Source organism: Zalophus californianus, chromosome 8 (assembly GCF_009762305.2).
Source record: "Zalophus californianus isolate mZalCal1 chromosome 8, mZalCal1.pri.v2, whole genome shotgun sequence".
Lineage (NCBI taxonomy): Eukaryota > Metazoa > Chordata > Mammalia > Carnivora > Otariidae > Zalophus > Zalophus californianus.
In genome coordinates, this window is record NC_045602.1 from 27,462,071 (window position 1) to 27,484,673 (window position 22,603).

At 40.6% G+C, this 22,603-nt stretch overlaps 1 protein-coding gene across 9 annotated transcripts in view; it reads left to right on the forward strand.

The window, feature by feature from the left end:
* The window catches only part of LTBP1 (latent transforming growth factor beta binding protein 1), a 388,182-nt gene that overhangs the window by 277,775 nt on the left and 87,804 nt on the right, over positions 1–22,603 (forward strand). For all 9 annotated transcript variants that reach the window (XM_027621433.2, XM_027621430.2, XM_027621432.2 and 6 more), the window contains 3 exons: positions 2,925–3,044; positions 15,354–15,476; positions 20,367–20,489. In XM_027621433.2, coding sequence (XP_027477234.2) covers positions 2,925–3,044; positions 15,354–15,476; positions 20,367–20,489 — 366 coding nt within the window. The remainder of the gene's footprint in view (positions 1–2,924; positions 3,045–15,353; positions 15,477–20,366; positions 20,490–22,603) is intronic.

The window sequence follows — 22,603 nt, forward strand, 5'->3', positions numbered from 1 at the left end:
CTGCTCATGTTTGTGTCCCAGTTACACAGGTTCTTTTCGCAACCGCCGTGGTACTTCTTAACGAATCATTTACCTGAAGAAAGATACTGCGCTTCTGCTTAAATACTGCCGTGGACACGTGTCGGCTAGAGGAGCAGGGGCCCCTGAGCATGGTTCTGAGGAGCCAGGCTGTGTGGACAGTGCTGGTTCCGTAGGGCTCTTTGCCGGGCTGCCTGAGGATCAGCCTGTTTTCGAATATGGCTGGGCTTCCAGGCCGAGGGAGGGACGGACACATTGGGGCAGGCTGCTCTCAGCTGTCCCTGGCTCCTATGTGTTGGTTTTCTTCATGGATCTAATGACCTGGGCCTGGAGGGAAAGCTAATTAGATGTTTTTTGGCAGCCTGCACCTGACTATCCCCCTGGCCCCTTGCTCAGCCCCTTGTACTCTGATCTGGAGAGAAATGGGAGCGTTTTACATTACTGAATCTTTGACTGCCTCGGATCAGAATGGAGCTATACGGTCTCCACCGGCAGCCGAGGGCCATGGGACAGCAAGGGGTGAAGCGTCCCCACTCTCCTCTTACAGGGGACCCTCCCTCTGCCCTGGAGAGGCAGCATGGCCCTGGGAGAGAGCAGGACAGTGGCCTTGGCTCCTGACTCCCATGCTTAGTAACTGTCTGGCTTGGAGCTGGTGACTTAGCCCTTTTGAAACCTGTGAAATGGGTGCTGCAAAGTTAACTTTCAGGGTTGTCATGAGAAGAAATGCATGCTGCGGTATCTTGTATGGTGCCTATCACCTTGCTAGTTCTCAAGAACTGTTAGTCTCTGGAAACCTCCCCCTTTTCCTGATTACGTTGTTTTTGCAGAGACCTTCTCAGTACATCTGTATTTGTGGGAGGTTTTTTTTTTTTTTTTTTTTTTAAATCGCATGGGTTTACCTGACAAGCATTTATGTGCAAACAACACTCCCCAAGGAGGTCAAATGCTGATTCTTAAGTTCTGCATACAGTTTATCAGGATGGGAAGAGAAGATATTTAACTAGTAACTATAGCGTGAGGATGGAAAGTGGGAAGGAGGAGAAAAGAAATGTGAAAGCTCTGTAAGCAAATGGGAAGCAGTTAGGGGACTATTCGGGAATATTCAGTGTATGGAAATGAACAGAAATACTACCAGGGTTCCCCGAGTAAATAATCCATAATTCTATCCCTATGAAACGGCTTGAAAAGAAGAGGGAGCCAAATAACATGGCTGTTTTCTAATTTCGTCATGGACCAGAACCAAAGGTCCCCAAGCTTCTGGCTCACCAAAGATTTTCTCAGCTGCCACTAACAAAGTTGCTTTTAAACAGCACCAGTCTCCAAGGAGTCTATTCTAGTTCACAGACATTATCTCATGCATCCTTACTTTGCTCAGTTAAGGTATTCCCAGGCAGGTAGTCTCTGATCTATAGATGAAGGAACAAGCAAGCAGAGGTGAGTCGCGGGACATTCAGGGATATTGTCTTGTATTGCTCAGCATTGCACCTTATTTATTGGACCAGCCTTTCTCACTGACCTTCTCTGACTTAGCAGTTGTAGTTCTATTACAAAAAATTCCTTCCAGAAAAGAATGTAATGCTCTTTGGAAAATGAAACTGGCAAGCATCATCTTTTTGTAGAACAAGAAGTCCCAGAACATCTGACCTAAAAAAAAAAAACCAAAAAAAAAAACCACTGTGTGTCATTGTCTATTGGCAAGGATTTTTTGCTGATAGGAAAAAAAATTACCACCCTGACCTGGTGCTTATTCTATTAATATCATCATCAACATTTTTACTTTAACATCTTTTCACACTCGCCTAGTGATAAGGGGAGAGAATTTTTGAGAATTTACCAGAACGCATGGCTGTATCCATTACATATTTCTTCCACTTTTCAGCCTATGTCCTGAAAATTCGGTTTATATTTTAAGTGTGATTAGATGTCCTGTATACATTTTATTTTTTTATTTTATTTTTTATGTATTTATTTTTGTGTGTGTGCTATGGTGAGTCCTATATACATTTTAAATTAGAACACTTAGACATTAAATCCACTCACATGAATTTGGAATCCAACTCCAGAAAAATGATCATTTCGAATGCAGCTGGTTCCCATGGTACCACCATCCACGTGAAACTCTTGAACCCTTTCGAAACTTTATCCTTCCTCTCCCCCATTCTGTTTTCCTACCATTCTTCAAAATGCCTAACACCATTGTAGTAGTTCCCTCTGCCATAGCCCCAGCCATACTGAAGGTGTTTTTTCCAATGCACATTGAAAAGAACAATGATGAATAACTTCAGTTAGCTGTGAATGTGAGAAATAAGGTATATTTTTGTGAGAAACTATTACCCTGTGATCATATCACCGTGTTTTCTGGAAACTCTTTGAAGTATTTGATGAGTTCATTCTCTCTTAATGTGTTTCTTCCACCTCCAAGGAATTCCTATCCTATGAAAGGTTTTAAATTATTCAAACCCAGGATATTCTTGGGCCCATGAAGCCAAAGCAAGGATTTCCCTAGAGCATCCATTGTCTGAAGAGAGAACCTTTGGCCAGGTGGATTTGTGGCTTCGTCATTCTCATGCCCGTTTGTTATATTTCTGTTTGGCAAGCTGCACTGTTACCTTGTTTGATGTCCAGAAAGTGGCCCCCAAGGAGCTGCCAGCTCCCAGGGTGGAGCTGGGCAATTGGGGCCAAGTTCTTTTGAATTTGTGTAAATATTTTAATCCAGGTATACCTGGCGTGCTTTATCACTGTGGTGTTTAAGTGTAGGCAGTGTTTGACTTACCTACTTAACATTTTCTCCATCAAAATGTAGATAGAACACATCTTCCCCCCCCCCCCCCACTTCATCAGAAAAGTATGTTTTTGTTTCAGTATTCTGATAAAATGTTTGTGACCTGGTTTTTTGATTTTTCCAGATATTGACGAATGCTTGACTGCAAGCACTTGTCCAGATGAGCAGTGTGTGAACTCTCCTGGGTCTTACCAGTGTGTTCCCTGCACAGAAGGGTTCCGAGGTTGGAATGGGCAGTGTCTTGGTAGGTACTAGAGTGTTCTTATCATAGTTTTATTTCTTCTCTCTAGTCCATTTTCTGACAGAGTGACGTAATGCCAAGTGAGCCCTCTTTCAAAATTAAAAAAAACAAACAAAACAAAACATGGAATATAATAAACTTGTGTCCTTCTGAGAAAATTTCTAAGAAAAGTTCTAAGTAATTTCTAACCAGGGAGACATATAAGAAAGGAAGTTGGCATGAAGAATGTGAGATTTTACCTGGGAGAAATAATTCTGATGGAAGCAAATTGTCCTTGATGTGATGAATAACCAAGACCAAATAAAATAAGAATCACCACAGGGTGGAGAGTGGTGGGGAACAAAAGGCTAAAAAAGAGAGAAAAGGCCTAAGAAGAAGCAAGCTACCAGAGACTAGTAGAATTAGGAACATGCGAACACAGACGTGCAGCAGAAGTAGAAAGAGAAATCTTGATGGATGGCCACACCTCTTATATTTATTCATATATGTATTTAATAAATACTTCATGCTGCCATCAGGCGCTGAGGAAGAGAAGCAGCAAAACTGCTTTGGTTCTAATTAGCTGTGCTCTAGTTAGCTTTCCCCCCTGATGGTTTTCCCTTCTGTTTCTGTCTCTGTGTCATCTTTTCCTTAGAAGCTGAGCTCTTTTACACTCAATGCCAGACTCTGACGATGTGAGTTCAGTTTCTCATTTATTCATACCTTCTTTCTTTTCATCCACAAATGCTGGAGAACTTACTATAATATACCCAGAGTTGTGCTGAGTGCTGGGATACATTGAGGGACAAAAAAAAGTACCTTCTTCATGGAACTATCTGGTGAGGAAGACTGATACCCAGACATCTCGTAAATAAATGCACAAACACAAATGAGACTGTTTGGGAAGGGGGGTTCTCTGATGCTGTAAGAATGTGTCACAGCGAACCATGAGAGACGATGGACTCTGAAAAACAAACTGAGGGTTCTAGAGGGGAGGGGGGTGGGGGGATGGGTTAGCCTGGTGATGGGTATTAAAGAGGGCACGTACTGCATGGAGCACTGGGTGTTAATACGCAACCAATGAATCATGGAACACTACACCAAAAACTAATGATGTAATGTATGGTGATTAACATAACAATAAAAATTTTAAAAAATAAAATTTATAAAAGAATTACCAAAAAAAAAAAAAATAAGAATGTGTCACAGAACGAGTTGCCTCTGGGAAAATTCCTGATTGAGGTTTAACTGGGGAAGGGGATGGGAGGGAGATAGTTTTGGACAGAGAAAAGAGCATATTCAGGGGACTCATGGGAAGGAGGAAGCAGTCATGTTCCAGAAGCTGGAAGGCTGGTGCTGCTGAAGGACAGAACAAGAGAAGATTTGCAGCAGGATGAGGGGACAGACCATGCCAGACCCTCTCTCTCAGTCCTGTTTCAAGTGTTCATCTTGAACACTACTTCAAAAACTAATGATGTCCTAAAAAAAAAAAAAAAAAAAAACTAACGTCCTATATGCTGGCTAACTGAACATAAAAAAAAATAATAAAATGTTCATCTTTACGCCTACATCTCTGGGAAAGACGTTAGGTGTTGCAGAGCAGGTGGGCTAAGTAGGCTTCGCAGAAACAGTCCCAGTTGCAAAGCTCTGGACTCATCACCAGGTTGCAGAAGCTAAGCCTCTGTACGTGGTACAGGTGGCCCTCTGCCCTGAAGCTCATGCCCATCTCTAAGAGTGTCTGTCCTTGGAATTGTGAGATGTTGATCTTTGGGAGAAGAGATTTTTGTTCATTAATGGCTTATTTATTATGCATTTGTTTATGTGATCAGTGCTGGTTAGTACATTTGGTTTTAATTTTCCCGTTTGGCACAAATTTCATAGTTGCCCATCAAGATTTCATTTGTGTTTTCATTTTCACATACTGCTACATACTATAATCCAAGAAGAGAGCCTGAATTTTACCTCAAATAACTAAAATCCATAATAGTGGTATAAACACAGTCCTGATTCATGAATTTACTAATGAAATATGACTGAGCAAATGGGCAAGTGAGTGCTCTTCAATATAAATGCATTTATCTAGACTGGGCAATAAGAATAAATGAGTTATTATACCTAGATGTATGCAATCAGTCTCAGCATGACCACTTTGCTCCAGTTCAGGGACAGAAGCACAGTACCTCCGTTCAGAGTAACTTGACTTTGCCAACCAGCTGAGTAAGATCATAAGCAGAAATACTAGGTCACTGTGTAGTCCACCAGAGTGACACAGCTAGCCACTTGCTCCAAGCACTAGTTTTCATTTGTGCATTGCTAAGATCGTGCATTTCCTATGAAAAATACACCGTGTACTCTTTCCTTCTGCCTTGGGTAAAATTTTAGGCTCTGTCATCTACAGTTGAAGCTTCTCTTCTGTGCTGTAATTTCAGTTCCACTCATTGTTCATACTGGACTTGCAGCTCCTCTAAAATTCTCAGGAAGACTTTTGCAGATTATACCAAAATGGATCCGTCTTAATTTTTGACTGTAGTAGAGCTTTCACATGTTAAAAAGTAGAATTGCAACATGCTTTTCTGTTCTTACTGAACCGATGAATGAATTCGATTTTTCTGCTCAACTCTGACAATGTGAGGGAATACCCAGCCATATCACATACATTTTAGTTCTCACCTTTATCCTTCTGGTACTCCAAAGACACATTTTAGAAGGTGTAGACATTACTTAAACGTATCATTGGGTTGAGCTCATCAGCACCAACTTGATTATATATTTGTTTGTTCAGTTTAACAGTTGAGTGCCTACCAAGAGCCAGGCATTTTTCAAGACCCAGGGGATTGAGAGTGAACAAAATAAATGCCCTCCCCTCATTGTGCTTGTACTCTAGAGCTCACATTGTGCTTGCAAATAAACAAAGCAGCAAGCAAAGCATATGGTATGTCAGATGTGTGTTGAGTGCCACAAAGGAAAAAAAAGCAGCTTAAGGGAGACAGAGTGTCAGAGATTCTATGGGGGTCAGAGAAGGCATCAAATGATAGGTTATTTCTATTGTGTTCTTTCTATTTGTTTTTGTTTCTAATGGTTACTTGGGACTGGTTTGTGGCTTTTTAATATCCTTTTAGTCCAGATAATTTAGGGTACATTTGTAAGATTTTTCCCCCCAATCTTAAATACATGAGAACATTAAAGACTTAAAATCTTCCCAAATCTCACCATCTGAAGAAGAGTCTTACACTTGGCATTTGTTAGTCATCTGTAGAGAAGATAATCCCTACCTTACAGGGGATTCTGTTTCACAGGTCTTAGTGTCCTCCTTTTTCTACCACTCTGCTCTCATTGACTAGTTTTAAAGGAAGGGGGGGAAATCGGAGGGGGAGACGAACCACGAGAGACTGCGGACTCTGAGAAACAAACTGAGGGTTCGAGGGGGGAGGGGGGTGGGGGGATGGGCTAGCCCGGTGGTGGGTATCAAGGAGGGCACCTACTGCATGGAGCGCTGGGTGTTGTGCGCAAACAATGAATCCTGGCACACCACATCAGAAACTAGTGATGTAATGTATGGTGGTTAACATAACATAATAATTAAAAATATATATATAAAAAATTATTATAATTAAAGTTGTACAGTGTTGTATGTAATTCTACTTTTGTGTGGCATAGTGCTTATGGTTTTTTCTAAAGTCCGTCAATCCATATGTTGATTTGACTTTTTTTTTTTCTGTTAAATGGATTCATTAGGAATCGAGAATTGCTATTTAGACCCTTATGTTCTGCAGGGATTTGATGCCAATTACACTGTGCCTCTTTCACTGACCCAAAGGTGAACTTGGTGAACCCGTTAATTGCCTCCTTGTATTCATGCCATGTAGGCTGGATCTCACTGATTGATGCTTCTCCGTGATTTATGAATTAGAACAGAAATTGTTTGGGGCAGAAACAGGTCAGATGTTAGCAGGTGTTGTCTGGGAGACCATGCTCTTTCCTAGTGTTGATTTCAGGGTATATGATCCTTCATTCTCAGCAGTTTATTGTCCACTTTCAAAATATCTATCCCTTGATGCTTTTTGGCAACCTTGTTGGCTCCTCTGTTAACATAGCTTCTTCTTTCAAGTTGTCGATTTCAGTCCTCTCTGGAAAGCCTCTTTCATCATTCAACATTGTATTCCTTGGACCTCACATTCAGCCTGGAGTTGCTGCCCGCTTGATCCTCGCCTCTAATGACTGTTTCATCACCCTGGGTTCTGGCCAGTTCCAACTGGCTGCTTCAGCCAGGACCTTTCTTGAGGGAAGCCAGCCTGTCAGGTACTCAATTTGCAGGTTTCTCTTCACTCAAGAACAGGCCTGATTTAAACCCTACTGGAGCCATCCTCTAAAGGAGATTCTCTAACATCTAATTGTTTAAAGGTACATTCAGTAACTCTGATATAAAGATCATATTTCCCTGAATTTAGACAGATTTGGGGTTATGTATGACCTCTATGAAGCTTGGTTTCAATATCTTTAAAATGGGGATTGAAATGCTCTCCTCATGGGATTTACTGTCAGAATTAAATAAGCAATATAAAGCACCTAGTGAGGCATGTGACACAAGGTAGAACCCATTAAATGTTATAACCCTTCTTCCCCCAACTCTGTTATCCTCCCTTTTACCTCCCTAATCCTGAGATGTTAGAAGTGCAGTAATAACTGGTACTTGTTTAAGTAAATTTTATGTCAAGTTTCTATGTATAACTGTCTTTGACTTTCTTTAATAAGTTCATTTCCTGTAGTTCTTAACTCTCCCTATCTGACAGGAACTTTCTTTTATGAATCTAAGTAATCTTAGTCTTATAATTACCTTTCATCTTCTGAGCATTTTTGTTTAGCTGGGATCTATTTCTTAAGACAGCCGTTAAGTGTCTGCCTTCGGCTCAGGTCATGATCCCGGGTCCTGGGATTGAGCCCCGCATCGGGCTCCCTGCTCGGCGGGAAGCCTGCTTCTCCCACTCCCACTCCCCCTGCTTGTGTTCCCTCTCTCGCTGTCTCTCTCTGTCAAATAAATAAATAAAACCTTTAAAAAAAGAAAAGAATCATATTACTTTTCTGTAGGGTAATCGATCATCCCTAACAAATGTTTTACCTTCTGCAGTACTGCCATCTCCATCCTTTTACTTCATTTTCTTGGCTTACCTTCATAAGACACAATATCTATCACATGGTCGATGTAGGCAGCGATCCCTTGTTGAGTTTACTTTAATATCTTGCTTTATAATTGAGTCTGTGAAAGACCATGTGACCTGGGAAGACAAATTTCTGAGATTTTTATCATACTAATCCTTCTCTGTCAAACTGTAATTAAGTTAATAGTGACTTTGTGACTCCAATTTACGTTTTCTAAATGTAATGGGTCTTAGGAATTTGAAGAACTTAGTGTCATTTGATCCACTTGACAACTGGTTAGCCATAGTCTTAACCAAAACCAGGTGCACAGAACGTGCATGATAAACATGGAAAGCTTCTTGTTCTAGGCGTTCTTTGACCACTAGTATTTGTTTTCAGATTTTTAAGAATCATTGTTAACCTTTATGGAATAGATGAATATTCATGGACTTATCTGAAATTGAAGACTTTTATTCTACATTTATTTGCATAAGATGGCAACAGAACTGAACATCTACCTTTTGCAGATAATTATTAAATGTGCAAACACCAGCCTAATCCCTAAACCCACTATAGCTAAAGAAGTCTTCTAATTAGTCATTATGTTATTATCGGATACCTAATTATGTACTTAATTCCAGAGAAGACTTGAAGTTACAAATAAGCGAAACAAAACAGAATAGAATGGTGGTTATCAGGAGCTGGGCACTAGGGGGATTGGGGAGGTGTTGTTTAAGGGTTCGAACTTGCAACTGGCAAGTAGATAAGCCCTGGAGACCTGTTGCACAGATTGGTGATTATAATCAACAGTGCTGTATTATCAACTTCAAAGCTCCTAGGAGGCCAGATGGTAATTGTGTTCACAAAAAAAAGGAAATAATTATGTGACATAAGAGAGGCGTTAGCTAACTTTATTAATCATTTTGCAATATATAAGCATACGAAATTATCACTGAAACTTACCCTATGTCATATGTCAATTATATCTCAATAAAAGCAACCAAAAAACTACTTTTGAAAGCAGGAAACATACCTGTGTGAGAAGACTAGTTACCATAATAACACAAACTTCTCTTACGTTGCTACAGAGGGCATTGACTTCATTATAAATGACAGAGTTAGGACATGATCCCAGGTCTTTTATCTCCAAAACTAGTGTTCTGTTCTATACACTCCCTCCTCCTGTACACCCAAACAATGAGAGAACAAAGCAACATGATTAAGACAATGGGAAAGAAAAGTTCATAGAGAGAGAGAAGGTCGATATGGGTGGGAATCATCCCTTGCAAGCAGCAATAAGAATGGCTGAGGGATTCTTGACTCTAAGATGGCAGTCTTCTGCATAGATAGCCCCAGTTGAGTTTCGCTGAAAGACAAAATATTCTTTTGGAAAGGGGAGGCAGGAAGCCAGTGGTGTGGTAGGGTTAATGGACTGATTTTCCGAGACCATCCTTGGGTCTTTATCTGGGATGTACATAGCACTGGCTGTTCTCCAGTTTTGAAGAACAGTGATGAGTCTTTGAGGGATGCGTAACATATTTTTATCGGCTGCACTGTTACTGCATATCTTTACTTGGTCAGACTTGACAGGGGGCACCTGAGATCCTGAGGATTTGCTGTACCGCAAGTGCAGGTTGTTCCATCCCGCTGGCCTAACCATGCTGGCTTTTCTGTCAAGTATGTTCTGCTATCATCTTTACTATAAAAGACTGTGTGTACAGAATAGTTGAGGGATCACTGAAGTAATGTCATGTTGGGGGTGGGGAGCAATCTTGTATTTTCCTGTAGTCATCGTGACAGAATAAGATGTTTACTTCACATATCAAATGGTGCTCGCTCATTGAGGTCTGTGGTGCTCATTAAGGAATTAAATGGGACTCAATGGCCTCTGAGATATGACTGATGCACAGTGTTGAGAGATTAATTTCCTTGAAAATACAGGAAGTAATGCAGGTAAACTGTTGAACTGGCTTCCTGCCTCCCCTTTCCAAAAGAATATTTTGTCTTTCAGCGAAACTCAACTGGGGCTATCTATGCAGAAGACTGCCATCTTAGAGTCAAGAATCCCTCAGCCATTCTTACTGCTGCTTGCAAGGGATGATTCCCACCCATATCGATTATCTCTCTCTCTATGAACTTTTCTTTCCCGTTATCTTAATCATGTTGCTTTGTTCTCTCATTGTCTTGGGTGTACAGGAAGAGAGAGTGTATAGAACAGAACACTAGTTTTGGAGATAAAAGACCTGGGATCATGTCCTAGCTCTGTCATTTATTACCTATGATCGTCAGCCAACTCTGACCAACCTCAAGGAGCTGATAGGTGAAGTGGAAGGAGGCAGCATAGCCTTGAACTGACTTGTGTGAGGTCAGCCACTGAATACCCTCTGAACCGTCAGAAAGGGGCTTCATGCTATCTTGTGTTTTCCCAGGACATTAGGAAGGGAAATTTCAGAAGGGTTCCTGACCCAGAGAAATTACATCCCAAGGCAACGAGAGAATTTGCAGGTGGATTTGCTGGCCAGCTGAAAGTCGTCTTTGTAAAAATTGTGGAGAATGGAAAGTTGCCAGAGAGCTGGAAAGAGATTAATGTCCTCATTTCCCCCCAAAGAAAAAAGCTGGAGTTCAGGAACTAATGACCACTGAGTTTCATGTTAATCTTGACAAAGAACTGTAGGCTGCAGGATTCAAATGATGAGGTGAAACTTTTTTTGTGTTTTTTTTTTTTTTTTAGAATTTATTTATTTATTTGAGAGAGAGGCAGAGGGAGCAGGAGAGGGAGTCTTATGCAGGGCTCAGTCTCATGATCCTGAGATCAGGACCTGAGCTGAAACCAAGAGTCGGACACTTAACCAACTGCGCCACCCAGGCACCCCAAGGTGAAACATTTTAAAAGAAAAAGATGATCATAAGAATCAGCCAGGGTTGGGGTGCCTGCATGGCTCACCTGGTTAAGTGTCTGCCTTTGGTGCAGGTCATGATCCCAGGGTCCTGGGATTGAGGCCCACATCAGGCTCCCTGCTCAGCAGGGAGTCTGCTTCTCCCTCTGCTCATGCTTTCTCCCTCCCTCTCTCTTTCTCAAATAAATAAATAAAATCTTAAAAAAAAAAAAAAAGAATCAGCCAGGGTTCACTAAGGACAAATCATGTCCACTGCTCTGACTGCCTCTTCTGACAGGCTTCTGAGAGGAGCAGATCATGAAATCCTATAGACATGGCATATCTGGTTTCCCACAGGCCTCTGTTAGAGTCTCTCAGGGTGTTGTAGATGACAATGATCAGTTTGGATTGGGTAATAGTATACTGGGGTGGATTCATAAACTTTTGAACGATCATATCCACAAAGTGCTGACCTCATAAACCCCTGGCAATTTCCTTACTGTGGGAGGTTTAATTAATTCACTGGATAGCAGATGCCATATTATTATGTCCCAAAAGCCCATTGGTAAATTGTATTTTGGGAGTTTGGAACACATTTTTCTGTGAACACAGTGTTTTTCATGACGTTTCCCTTTTGAACTGATTATGTGTATATGCATCACAAGAATTTGGGTAATCTGACTCTTGTACAAGACCATCACCCTAGAGTAAGATGCAATTTGAGCTCCAATACAGAAAACCAAAGACTTAATCATCTCCCTCTGCAGCATGGGTAAGAGGCTATGGGTGTTGGATGGTGGGGTGGAGAAGGACTACCTTGTTTCCCAAAACACTGAATCTCCCAAGGGTTTGAAGTAAGAACTGAGGGCAGGCTTTCTGTTGATAACACTCAGGGCCCCACAAGTTTGTATCTTTGACTTAATGGAAGAACACTGGAAACCACTGAGGGTTTTGAAAGGAGCAATACCATTGATTGTGTTTGTATTTCAGATGCCTCTGGCTACCAGCTGGATAGTGGATTAGAGAGGGTGAGACTTGAGGTGGAGAAACAAACTGTGGCGGTAACCCATGTGAGACAGAATGGTGGTAGTAAGAATGAAATGAAGCAGGTGTATTTGAGAGATATTGGGAAGATAGAATTGATTTGACTGTTACAAATCGAATGTGGGGAAAGAGGGCGAATAAGGAATCTAGAGAGGATGACTCCCAGTTTCTGACGTGGGCATCTGAGTGGATAGTGGTATCATATATTGACCTGGAATAAAAGACACCCAGGGAGAAAGATCAGGTTGGGCTGTGAAGATTCAGAGGGGCCTGTGGGACATCGGGGGGGAATGTCCAGTACACTGACCAACTAGGCTGTTTAAGAGACAGGTCTGGGTGAAAGATAAAACACTGAGTTTATTTCACTCCTTTTACATCCATCAGGTGAGGCCCCACTCCAGGCACCTTCCTACTATATATTCTGTTTTTTTTAAATGGAGGTATGATACATCTATAGCATTGTATGAGTTTCCGGTTTAGAACATAATAATTTGATATTTGTATACATTACAAAACGATCACAGTAAGTCGGGTGAAAGTCTTATCACCATAGTTACAGAATTAAAAAAAAAATTTTTCTTATGATGAGGACTTTTAAGATCAACTCTCTTAGCAGCTCTTAAATAGGCACTGTGGTACTGTTAATTCAAGTGTAAGTATCAAGTATTTTTTTAAAGATTTTATTTATGTTTTTGAGAGTGAGAGAGTGTGGTTTGCAACGGAGGGGAGGAGCAGAGGGAGAGGGACAAGCAGACTCCGCGCTGAGTGCCGAGCCCGGTGGGGGGCTTGGTCTCACGACCCTGCGATTATGACCTGAGCCAGAATCAAGAGTTAGACACTTAACCGACTGAGCCACTCAGGCACCCTAGTATCAAGTGTTTTAAAAGTATTTCATGAATGATCATCTGTACTGTTAATTTGCTTTAACTAGAGCAAATATGGTCTTAGAAATTGATTTTGTTGTCATATTCTGTAGCCCTATAAATCACATTTCCTGGTGCATACATAATTAGAACAATCCATACATTTTTCAACTTTTTAACATTTTTTGAAACCAATCCAGATACCAGACGTGACATTTTAATGTTGCTGTCTGGAATTTATATGCCTAGTGTCTAGGCTCATTCTGTCCCATTATTTACTTTGGCTCCAATGTTTAGCTTCTTCTTTCAAATTATTTGCATTCGGTGTTTATAAAAGTGGACTCCCACAACCAAAGAAAGGATGGACAATGAGTCAGTCTGGAAGTGCTCTTTTTGTTATCATGGAGTAGAGTCCAGTTCACTGTAATTGATTTTGTGAAAGTGAGGTAGAGCGCTCAGACAATGCCAGTTAGTTGGCTGTTTTCAGTTTGCATGTGAAATGTGTGCCAGTGTGTGCGTGCGTGCTCACACACCATAGCCTCATTTTGGTAATACTCTATTTCTAGATATCATTTTAAGAAAACTAGAGTACAGGGGTGCCTAGGTAGCCCAGATGGTTGAGCGTCTGCCTTCGGCTCAGGTCATGATCTCAGGTCCTGGGATTGAGCCCCACGTCGGGCTCCCAGCTCAGCAGGAAGCCTGCTTCTCCCTCTCCCTTTGCCTCTCCCCCTGCTCATTCTCTCTTTCTCTGTATCTGCCTCAAATGAATAAATAAAATCTAAAAAAAAAAGAGAGAGAGAAAACTAGAATACAGGTTTAAGGAAATGTCAAGCAAATGAATGCAGTTCGAACTCTGGAATGCTCAGTTAGAACTAGGTCTCTGATGTTCATGTGTTCGTGACTCTCCGCCTATTAATATTAGGAGGGTGGCAAGCTTTATTGCTTTCATGGCGAGCATTGCAAAATGAAATGGATGTAGTCAAGAGCATTTTCCTCCGTATTGTTGGTCTGCCTTATGATTAAGATGCCTGGATTGAGTTATAGACTGCTGTAAAATTAAGCCTACATCATGATGCTGTGTGTAGTTTCAGCACTTAGTGGTTTCAATCTTTCCTCTTACGGTGTTGGTTGTTCATGCTACACAGTCTTCTCAACTACAACATACGATGGACTTAACAAAAGCATTTAGGTGGGGCGCAGAACTCAAGTTTTTCTTTGTGAATTAACATCTTTTTTCAAAAAGATGTATTTATTTTAGAGAGAGAGAGAGGGAGAGAGTGAGCAGGGGAGGGGCAGAGGAAGAGGAAGAAATCTCAAGCAGGCTCCCTACTGGAGCTCAACGGGGGGCTCAATCTCACAACCCTGAGATCATGACCTGAGCCGAAATCAATCAAGAGTCGGACGCTTGACCAACTCAGCTACCCAGGTGCCCCTGAATTAACAACATTCTAGTAAGAACATAATGAAAGCTGAATGAAATCAGTGAACACATTGATGATTTTCTATATAAATGCTGTGTTAGCAAATAATAAAAACAAACATTCCTAATTGTCTCTTTAGCGGTTTCTATCACTACACTTGTGTTAATAGAAACCGGTCAAAAGGATGGGCTTTGGAGTTAAGCTGACTGGATGCACCTATGAGCCACCAGTTTCTCAAACCATGTGGACTTGGGCAATCTGTTGGAACTTCTTTGAATCCTGGTTCCTTTGTCTATAAAATGGTTGGCTTCTATGCCTCGTATTAGGATTAAATAAGCTCATGTACATGCACAGCCTTTCCTGCTTCCATGCAGTAAGGGCTTGGTGAAGACGAGCTATTATTTTATCTATCTCTGCAGCCTGTCCCCTACCTTCAAACTGCCCACTAGGCTTGTTTGTCCCCTAGATTGGTTTTTATAATACCGATTCAGTGCCATCTTTGAACATTTTATCATTTTTTTTTTAATCTTTCTGCTAAGACCTCTTGTGGTTTCTTCGGGTCCCGACTCCTGTCTTTGGCTTTCGCGAACCCTCCCTTCCTGCTGAACTCATCAGTTCCATAGCTAGACCTCAGTACGTCTTTGATTCTTTGGACTACTTCATTGTGCAGGGGATGCTAACTCCCACCCTGCCATCTTTTCTGCCCTCCCCTCTACAACGAGCTTTCCATGGAATTGATTCATAGAGCATTCTTGGTTCCTTTTTTGAGTTACTTTGCATAAAGTAAATCAAGACATAGAACTATCATACATGCAGCTCACACCAGAGCTCCTGTTCCTCCTTTGGGCTAATCTGAAAGCTTGTCTTAAAGAATCTGTCCCTGTTTGAGGATGTGCTCTTTCTATTTTTAGCCAAATTCAACTTTATTCATGTTTTCTTTTTTTCTCTCTTTGTCTTTGTGGGTTTTTTCCCCCTTCTGCAACATTCTTCAAGATGTGGATGAATGCCTGGAACCACAGGTCTGCACAAACGGAACTTGCTCCAACCTTGAAGGCTCCTACATGTGTTCATGCCATAAGGGTTATACCCCGACGCCAGACCACAAGCACTGCAAAGGTAAATGCTGTGATCAGATTTCTCTTTTTTATTTGAACTGCATTTAAGAATATGTTAGAGTAATTAGCTTAGAAAAGGGAACTAAAAAATAAAAAGAGAGAGAGAAGCATGCTACCTGTCATTTATTCTGACTGAGCTACTCGGAGCACATTTTTGTTGGTGCCTTTGAAAGTCACTCCCCATTGTGGTTACATACAGACCATATCTATTTACATAAAGGAAAACAACATATTTTTAGAGAGCATCTCTAAACCACAGACCCATTTATTTCATTTCTTCTCATTATAAAAACAATACACACAGTTCCACAACTCTGTGACTATACTGAACACCATTAAATTGTACACTTCAGATGAATTATGTGGTGGTGAATTATATCTCAATTAAAAAACATTCATCCTAGGGGTGCCTTGGGTGGCTCAGTCCATTAGGCCTCTGTCTTTGGTTCAAGTCATGATCTCAGGGTCCTGGGATTAAGCCCCACATTGGGCTCCCTGCTTAGCAGGAGCCTGCTTCTCCGTTGCCCCCCCGATGCTCTCTCTCACTCCCTCCCTTTCTCTCTCTCTCAAGTAAATAAAAAAAAAATCTTTTTAAAAAAACATTCATTTTAGAAAATCTAGCAAACACAGAAAATAAGCAAAACAAAAATAACAATTTCTCAATCTCATTCATCAATAGTCCTATCTCATGGATATTTTCTATCACAAGATAATATATGGGCAATTTTGTATCTTGCTTTTTGTCATTTAATAGTATATCGTGAGCATTTTACACATCATTAAAAACTTTTCAAATATTATTTTTGAAAGCTGTTTAATAGTCAGTGTATTACTACTTCAGCATTTTCTTGCTGTTCATGTGTTCAACAATCACATTTTTTTTAGAACTTCTCATCATTATGTTAAAAAAACAAATCTAACAAGCTTTTTTTTTTTAATAAAACTTGGTCTGAATTTTAGGATTATTTCCTTATTTTTAAAAGTGGAATAATTGGGTAAAATGTTTTTAATGTCTTTTACTATTAATTTTTTTAAAGATTTTATTTATTTATTTGACAGAGAGAGACACAGCGAGAGAGGGAACACAAGCGGGGGAGTGGGAGAGGGAGAAGCAGGCTTCCCGCCGAGCAGGGAGCCCGATGTGGGGCTCGATCCCAGGACCCTGGGATCATGACCTGAGCCAAAGGCAGACGCTTAACGACTGAGCCAGCCACCCAGGCGTCCCAATGTCTTTTATTATTTTGACTGAACACTAACTTCTAATTTTTAAAATGTGTTTCTTTTAATTCTAAAAGATTATTTATTATTTATGCTTATATCTGTTAATTCTCTGGGCACTTCTAATTATTACAACATTTATTTCATGGTGTTTGTTAAACATTTGTATTTTTTTGTGTAAATTTATGTTATATCTGTTCCCATTTATCAGGTTTTTTAATGCATCTATATGAACAATTTATAATACATGTGTAAACCTATATACATGTGTCTGTGCATTACAAATATATTTTTGGGGGTATTATTGTTGTAATTTGTCCAAGGTTTCTCTAATTTTCTTGGCATAATTCTTTTTTTTAAGTTTAAATTTTTTCTCTGGTCAAATCTGTGGATGGCTTCCTTTCTGCTCCTAGTTCTTTATACCTAAAAGCATGCTCTTTGCAGGGGAGGAAGAGAGGAAATAAGTGAATTTTTCTTCTTTCTGAAGTATCTCAAAGTGAAGGAGGTAGGGTGGTAGAGGTTAATTTCTCACCATGGTAGGCAAGTAGTAAACAGAATCTTACTGTCTTGTGGGAACTGTAGCATCTCCCACTGGCAGTAGCAGATTCACCGACCTCCGCATTGGGGGCCCAACTCCTTACGTACAGTGGAACACTGGCCACTCCCAGTGGAGCAGGTCACGTGGGCGCATCTCCCTTCCCCCTGGGTCCTTTTCCTGCCAGCCCACGTCTACAGCCTTCCTACCAAGCTCTTCTAGTGGTTCACCGTGCAACCGTGAATAAATAAACTCAGATTTCCAGGTCTCATACCATCTCTAAAATTGGGGGATTGGACTCTTTAGAGGGATAATGCTCTGAGTCAGCACATGTTAGGTGAATGACTTAAAACCACTTTTTCACTCTTTCTTACTCAGCCATCCCAGCTGAGCCTACTCCTCTTCTAAGAAGGCTTCCCAGCATCCCCAAATTCACACCATCATTTGATGGCAGCCCTAGGAACACTAATGTCACCTCTATGTGATGCTCGGCTGTGGAAGCTTCTCTTCATCCTTCCCTTTCTTTTGGGTGTATCATGGAACCCACGTGTTCCAGGCACTGTGTTCAAATGCAGATGCTACTGAGTGGTTTTAATCTCTCCGAGGACTTTTATTGGTTGGAAAAGACAGAAACCTACTACAGATAATTGTAGATAATAGAGTACCAAGTGATGAAGGTTAACAGTATCAGCGATGTCACGGGAACGTCATATACTCCTGACCTTATGTGTGGGCCAGAGCGTTTCACCTTTGTATTTATTCCTTCCAAAAAACCCATAACCCCAACCTCTAATCATGAGAAAAATATCAGACAAATCCAGATTGGCGACATTCTACAGGAGTCTGGCCCATACTCCCAAGACTGTTAAAGTTGTGAAGAATAAGGAAAGATGGGGGAGACAGGACCCCTAAATACCGTGTTGTACCCTGGATTGGGTTCTGGAACAGAGTGAGTGCATGAATCAAAAAAACTGGTGAAACCCAAATGAAGTCTGGAGTTTAGTTTACAAAGGAGGAGTGCAGTGTATCAGAACCTAGTTTGGACACTCAGAAGTGTGAGCTTGGGTAAGGTTTCTTCCTTCGCTAAGCCTTACTTGCTCATCTGCAGAAAGGCAACAGTAATGGTACCTACTCAGGTAGATGTGAGGATTGTGTGAAAAAATACAGAAACAGAGGTAATGTGTGGAGAATGAGATAACGCAGGGACAGAGTCTGACACGTAGTTGATGTTGTTATTCACCAGATCATAGGCATGTACAAAGTTCTGTTAAAGCCAAGAAGTGTGTGGCTAATCCTGCTTGCGTGCTGCTGGGAAAGCTTTCCGAGGGACTGCTGTTCGACCTTGGTCCTAAAATTTTGAATACGGAAGGGAGAAAACCTTAGGAGGCAGAGAAAACTGCACATGTCAAAGGTTGGAGGTGGGAAAGGGCTGTTACCGCCGCTTGCCAATGAACCTTGTCCCCCCCCATTCTGGTTTTCCTGGTCTCCACATTGCAGTGTGGGATGGGGTCAGGCAAGATCCCCATCCATTGCTCTAGAAACCTACATATACACTGATTATTTTCCTTACTCCCCAATCAAAGCCCACCCTTTTTACGATAATAATTTATATAACACCCTTTTTCTGTAATTATTTCATAATCTTTCCCAAAACACCTCAGCTCACTGATGTCAAATTCTTCCCAGATCTTAAATCTGTTCCTTTTCCAATATTCCAGCAACTGCCAAATTTCACCTTAGTGCTAAATACTGACTTGGGGTTTTCACCTCACTAAATGTACTGACAACTTTTTTTCATGTTGTAAATATGCTGTCTCGTGTATTAATTCAGTACTTGTTTCTTTCTTTCTTTCTTGTATCTCTTTGTACATTTTAGCATTATACGTCCTAAATTTATAAATACCTGGAGATAGTCTCTATTTTAACTCTGAGCTGGATTTGTCACAGTGATATGTGTGAAAGTCCCTTAAATCCTTTTCAGGGAAAACGCTGTTTTCTATTTATCTCTTGGCACAAAAGAGAGAAGACGTTTGTCCTGCGTGCCTGTTTTATTAGAAAGCATTCTTTAGTCATAGGAATTTTGTCCTTCATCAGAAAAGAAAAAGGCTTTTTTTTTTTTTTTTTATCTGTAGAATTACACTGCCTCTGTCCCTGTGGTCATTTTAAAGACCCCAAGATCACCTTATTCAAGATAACGGGGTTGCCTCAAGTTGTTCCAAGTGTGTGTGTCATTTCTTACAATGAATTACTTCTGACAGTATTCCCGACGTAAATGAGTAACTTATGTAAGATGTCTGGCATACCCTGACAGTACTTGGAATGGGGGGTATATTCTTGCTGCAGACATCTTTGCATGGGAATGCTTAATTTGTCATCTTCTTTGAGAAAGTCAAAAAGAGTCCAAGGCACTAAAAATGTTGTCAGACATTGCGTGAGATCCAACGAGCTCCACACGCTCTTGTTGGTCTTAAGTTCTTGAACTGACGTCTCAACTACTTACTAGAATGTGCTGAAAGAAAATGTGGCATAGGCTGTTCTTTACTGTCGACCACTCCTAAAGCTAATAGACTTAGAGCATTTGGAAAGGTACAACATCGTTCTGAAAGTGACATTCAGCTCGCTGATTTAATTTCTCTACTGGCAGTCAATAGTAGGCAGGCAGGACTTGCTGTGGTGTTGATCCGTTTTATTTACAAATAAGGGAAACAAAAGTTTCTAGTAAACCAAATTAATTTCTCTAAAAAAACTAATTAAAAAATGAATTCATGAGCTGCAATTACATTAACAGTTTATGTGAGCTATTTCAGGAAACATGGGATAATGTGACACCTTGCTTACATCAGGATATAATTCAAAAGATTAATGCCACATGAGAGGCTAAGAAATACGGCTTTGCTCTGGAAATGGGTAGTTATTGGTCATACTTGAGGGGAAGGACTGTGCCCCAAATGGAGCTTTCCTGGCAAAACCTTTCAGATGCATTTTAAATAATAAGATATTTTCAGAAGCAAACAATAGTTAGACATTGATCTTTAGGACCTGATTTCATAGCTTGATTTATAGGCTCAAAGTTTAGGTAACGGTATTGTTCTAGATACAGGCCTAATTTAAAATAATTGTCACTCTTTCTATTTACAGATATTGATGAGTGTCAGCAAGGGAATCTGTGCATGAATGGGCAGTGCAAAAACACGGAGGGCTCCTTCAGGTGTACCTGTGGGCAGGGGTACCAGCTATCAGCGGCAAAAGACCAGTGTGAAGGTAGGAGCGTGGCTATGGGAACTATTGTGGTTTTTGTTTAAGGTCTCTGGCCTGAAAAACAGTACTCAGTAAAGGGAGCATCTTTCAGAAGCTAACTGGATGGTTGCAGGAGAGTGCCAAAAAGCAAGGGACCTCAGCTTAAGTCAGAAAAATCAGTAACACAGGATGGAAAAGTGTTAAATTTGAAAAAGAAGGTATTTGTGATCAGTGGCTGAGCATTCATCTCAGGAAGAAAAAGCATTGCTCTCTGTGTAATTCCTTGCTGCAGAAAATCGGTTCTATTTAATTCTTTTTTTTTTTTTTTAAACTTTTTATTTATTTATTCATGAGAGACAGAGAGAGAGAGAGAGAGGCAGAGGGAGAAGCAGGCTCCCAAGGAGCAGGGAGCCCGATGCGGGATTCGATCCCAGGACCCTGGGATCATGACCTGAGCCGAAGGCAGATGCTTAACCATCTGAGCCACCCAGGCGCCCGGTTCTATTTAATTCATTTGAAAGTCTTACCTACTCAGATTTCAGCAATTGGAAGGTTATTATCTCAGCCCAAGAATGAAAGAAACAGCATCCCCCTTATGTCACAGATCAAGTTTGTGAACTATGTCCTGTTTCTACAGGTGATAGTATTTTGGATCTCGCTGAGGTTGACCTCAGACTTAAAAAACATACTTCGTCGAACCTTTCACAGAATTACTTCACTTCTCAATAAGTATATGCTTCCTGCACTTGATATGATGGTATCACTGGTGACAAGCACAAGAGTCTAGAGTTCTTGAAAAGAAAGGTCATTTAAATGCCATTTATTTAAGAACAGAATATACAGTCTACAGGACCCATAAGGAAACAAATCATGTCCATGGCTGTATGTAAACTTTGACTATTTAATGAGTGCAAATGTCTTCTGAGATGCTATTATAAATGATGGTACCACAAAGAGATCAACCAGTATCATCACGACCTTCCCCAGTTTCCCCTTTCTTGAACAAGGAAAGACATTACAATTCCTAATTTAGGAATTGAGAGCACACACAAGCATGCTCATACACACAGATAAATTAAGTAATTCCTTCTAGATTCTACAAGTCCGTCTCAAAGTTTTTTACTTTATTCTGTGACTCCTGACCTTAATTAGCTAAGCATTTATCAAATGCCCACTGTGCATTGAGAACTACAAATGAATGTATAATAAGGGAAGAGGTCAGTCTACAGATAATATAAGGCTGTCATATTCATAATCCTTTCTTTTGAAGAGCCTGTGATATCACTACCTAAAATAAGATACAAGCAAAACCGCCTACCAAATTATCAATAGGGGCAAACCAATTTTAGGTGCCAAATGCCATGATAATCAACATGATGCTATAACAGAGCAAGGGAGAGCAGAGTTGTGTGGGGTCCCTATGGAAACTTAGGTTTGTGTTGACTCTTCTAGAATTCCATTGCCAGAAGTAGGTAAATGTACTCAGATGTGAAGAACAAAGCCTGTCAACAAACAACATGAATTAATGCCTACTCACTGTAAAACATTAGATCATCTAAGTCATAAAGGATGTGGTAGGCATAGTCCTGCCCTCAGAAAACTTAAAATCTAATGGTAAAAGTAAAATAATTGAATACATGCAGTATGTCATGTGCCTTCTGATGTGCAGATATGACACGTGTGTGTGCTTGAGCCTGAGCTTAGGGTTGGGTTACAAAACAAATCATCTCTAAGCTGAGGATACGTGGGTTAAGAAGAGAGAGATTTGGTGGCAATGCAAATATCAAATTGGCTGAAAGGAGGGAAAGGCCATTAGATTTGGCCAGAAAATCATTGAGAGGGAAAAAAAAAAATGGAAGCCTAATTGCTAAGGGGCTGAAGGGTGTATCTATGAAAAAGAAATGAAGATGTCTATGCCATGATGCTTTTACAAACTTCTCTTGTAAAGGGCCAGATAGTACATGAGTTTTTGGTGTATTTTCCAATAAAATTTTGATTACAGTTGTGTAACTATAGTTTGCTCACCTCTTCTTCAGGCTGTTACAGGCCTAAGTGCTTTCAAGCTCAGTGTTCTATTTGAACATATAAAAGAGATTCAAGAAGCTAAATTGAGGTTTACAGATGACAGCAAAGTATTT